At 46.6% G+C, this 2,725-nt stretch overlaps 1 protein-coding gene across 1 annotated transcript in view; it reads left to right on the top strand.

The window, feature by feature from the left end:
• The window catches only part of CCNL2 (cyclin L2), an 18,584-nt gene that overhangs the window by 1,099 nt on the left and 14,760 nt on the right, over positions 1 to 2,725 (top strand). The window contains exon 2 of the mRNA XM_018553077.1: positions 1,792 to 2,070. Within this exon, the coding sequence (XP_018408579.1) occupies positions 1,792 to 2,070 (279 nt within the window). The remainder of the gene's footprint in view (positions 1 to 1,791; positions 2,071 to 2,725) is intronic.

Below are 2,725 nucleotides of genomic sequence, written 5' to 3'. Positions count from 1 at the left end.
TTTAGCCACCCACCCCCCCCCCCCCCCCACAGGGTCAACAAAATAGATACAGGTGAAACTCGACTAATTAGAATATCGTGCAAAGTTCATTTTTTTCACTAATGCAACTTAAAAGGTGAAACTAATATATGAGATAGACTCATTACATGCAAAGCAAGATAATTCAAGCTGTGATTTGTCATAATTGTGATGATTATGGCTTACAGCTCATGTAAACCCCAAATCCACAAAATTGGATTATTACATGCAATCAATAAAACAAGGATTGTACATAGAACAATATCGGACCTCTGAAAAGTACAAGCATGCATATGTACTCCGTACTTGGTTTGGGCCCCTTTTGCAGCACTTACTGCAATTACTTTTGCACGATATTCTAATTATTCGAGTTTCACCTGTATGTGAATGAAGTCTATTGTGGGCTCCATTCTGCAACTCCCCAGATTTACCAATGGGACATCCCTTACACTCTTGTAAAGAGACCTGGAGGATGATGAGACCAGATAGTGCTATGTGATGGAAACGAAGGACAAAACCTCTGCGTCAAAAGTGACATTTCACAAGTTTTATGGGCACATTGAGGTGCGCTGAAAGAAAAAAAAAGTACCGCTTGCCATACATTTTTTTTTTTTTTTGGCACAGTGGTGTGAACTGAGCCCATCTGGAAAAAGGCAAATTGCCATCTGGTGTGAACTGGTCTCTTTGCTCCCCCTCCCCGATCTACATGATCCCACTGCTGCACTGTTTGTTGACATCCAGCACTGCAAGTCTCCCTCTCCTGTCTGTGTCCATCGGCTGGGAGATGGCCCCATAGAGCGTTATGCGGCTGTAATGTGCAGTGATCAAATATTAGTGATCATGGGGGTTAACTCAAATGATAAAGAGGTGGTAGTGATGTCTATTTATTTAACTCAGGTGATAAGGGGGTTTATTAGTAATCATGGGGGTTGACTCGGGTAATATGGGGTATTGGTGATCACATGAGTCGACTCGGGGGGGGGGGGGGTAAAAGGGGGATCAGTGGTTATGGGGGTTGACTGGGGTGATCAGGAGGGTTGACTCGGGTGATGGATGGTATTAGTGACCATGGGGGTGTACTCTGGTAATGAGGGGGGGTATTTGTGATCATGGGGGTGTATTCAGATAATAAGTGGTGTATTGAGGTAATAAGTGGTGTATTTAGGTAATAAGGGGTGTATTGGTGATCATGGGGGTGTATTAGTGACCATGGGGGTGTATTCAGGTAATATGGGGGGTATTAGTGATCATGGGGGTGTATTCAGGTAATAAAGTGTGTATTGGTGATACACCTCTATACACACTCATTACTATGGGCAGCAGCCGGGTATCTTATCCGCAGGAACACATTGGCAATGTACGTCACACAGCCTTTGCAACACGCTACATTACCACAATGCACATGTATAGACATGGTAGAATTGATCATTTTTAATGGTTTATTGATCGGCTTCATATTTGTGGGTATCTCGTGTCCTCCATGAGCGGACCCAGCAACCATTGATCCTAAATATTTTCCTAATATTGTCATCACACCACCCGTTGACGTCACTCCGCCTTAGGCAGCTCATTGGCTCGCGGTGCACTGTGGGTAGGTGACATCACGCCTGTTTATCAGAATCTCCAGATTTGAGTAATCCGGACGGAAATGGGCGGGACCGACTAGCCGTTAGCTCACGTTGTCTGACGTACGCTACCTGTTGATTGACAGACTCGATGTCCAACCAACGTCGAGGCGAGCCCGGGGCCTGCCAATGACGCCGGGGGGAGTAGGAGGGTCTCTGGCGTGAAGAGGAGTGTGGGCACCCCCAGTGCCGGAGACTCGCGGAGGAAGAAGAGAAGATGGCGGCTGCTTCCAATGAGGGCATTCTGATCGGAGATAAGTTGTATTCCGGGGTGCTCATCTCTCTGGAGAACTGCCTCATCTCCGAGGAAAAATGCGCCCTCACTCCCTCAGCGATGGACGGCCTGGATAGGGACACCGAGACCGACCTGCGCAGTGTGGGTTGCGAGCTCATGCAGTCAGCCGGCATTCTCCTCAAGCTTCCTCAGGTAAGGATAGTCCGTACCGATTTTGGCTCACAGGAGGAGAAGGAGGGCCGTGGATACTCAGGCCGGGGCCGTGCGGGGGATGGGAACGAGGTTTGTGCTGAAGACTTGAGGATGAGGCCTACAGAGGGTATAAAGCCTGACCTAGAGTAGCCCGCATTCGCGAATTATAGGACATCTAATCCCAACAACAAAAAATGTCCTATTTCAGCTAAGCAGTCATTGGATGCGGTGGCCGCATTCGATTTCTAATTTCATGCTAAATTCATTTTCTGCAGTTACAGAAACACCGCCGCTGTTCCTGATATAACTTAATTGTCCCCTGAACGCCCTGTGTATTAATCCGGAATCTCAGACAATTGTATTGTAGACCTATGATACACCTTCCTCCTATCTAATAGAGGTCCAAATCAGTAAACCATTCTGGTGCTCCTATATAGGGACAGCGAGTGTTGTCACCCTAGGACAGGAAGTGTGTTAATGGCAGGATCCCCAGGAGGAAATGAGCCTGGAGAGAAAAAAATGTGTTCTCTGATTTAGATACTTTAAGGTTCTTCTAGGGGGAGATCAGATGATTGTCTATATAGGTAACTGGATGGTCCTGTGTCTGTTTTCTGACCATCTACTGCAGCAAGCCCTATTTTTTTTTTTTTTTTTT

The sequence above is a fragment of the Nanorana parkeri genome, unplaced genomic scaffold (genome assembly GCF_000935625.1).
Source record: "Nanorana parkeri isolate BGI_ZX_2015 unplaced genomic scaffold, ASM93562v1 scaffold109, whole genome shotgun sequence".
Lineage (NCBI taxonomy): Eukaryota > Metazoa > Chordata > Amphibia > Anura > Dicroglossidae > Nanorana > Nanorana parkeri.
This window is presented reverse-complemented; position numbering and strand designations above follow the sequence as displayed.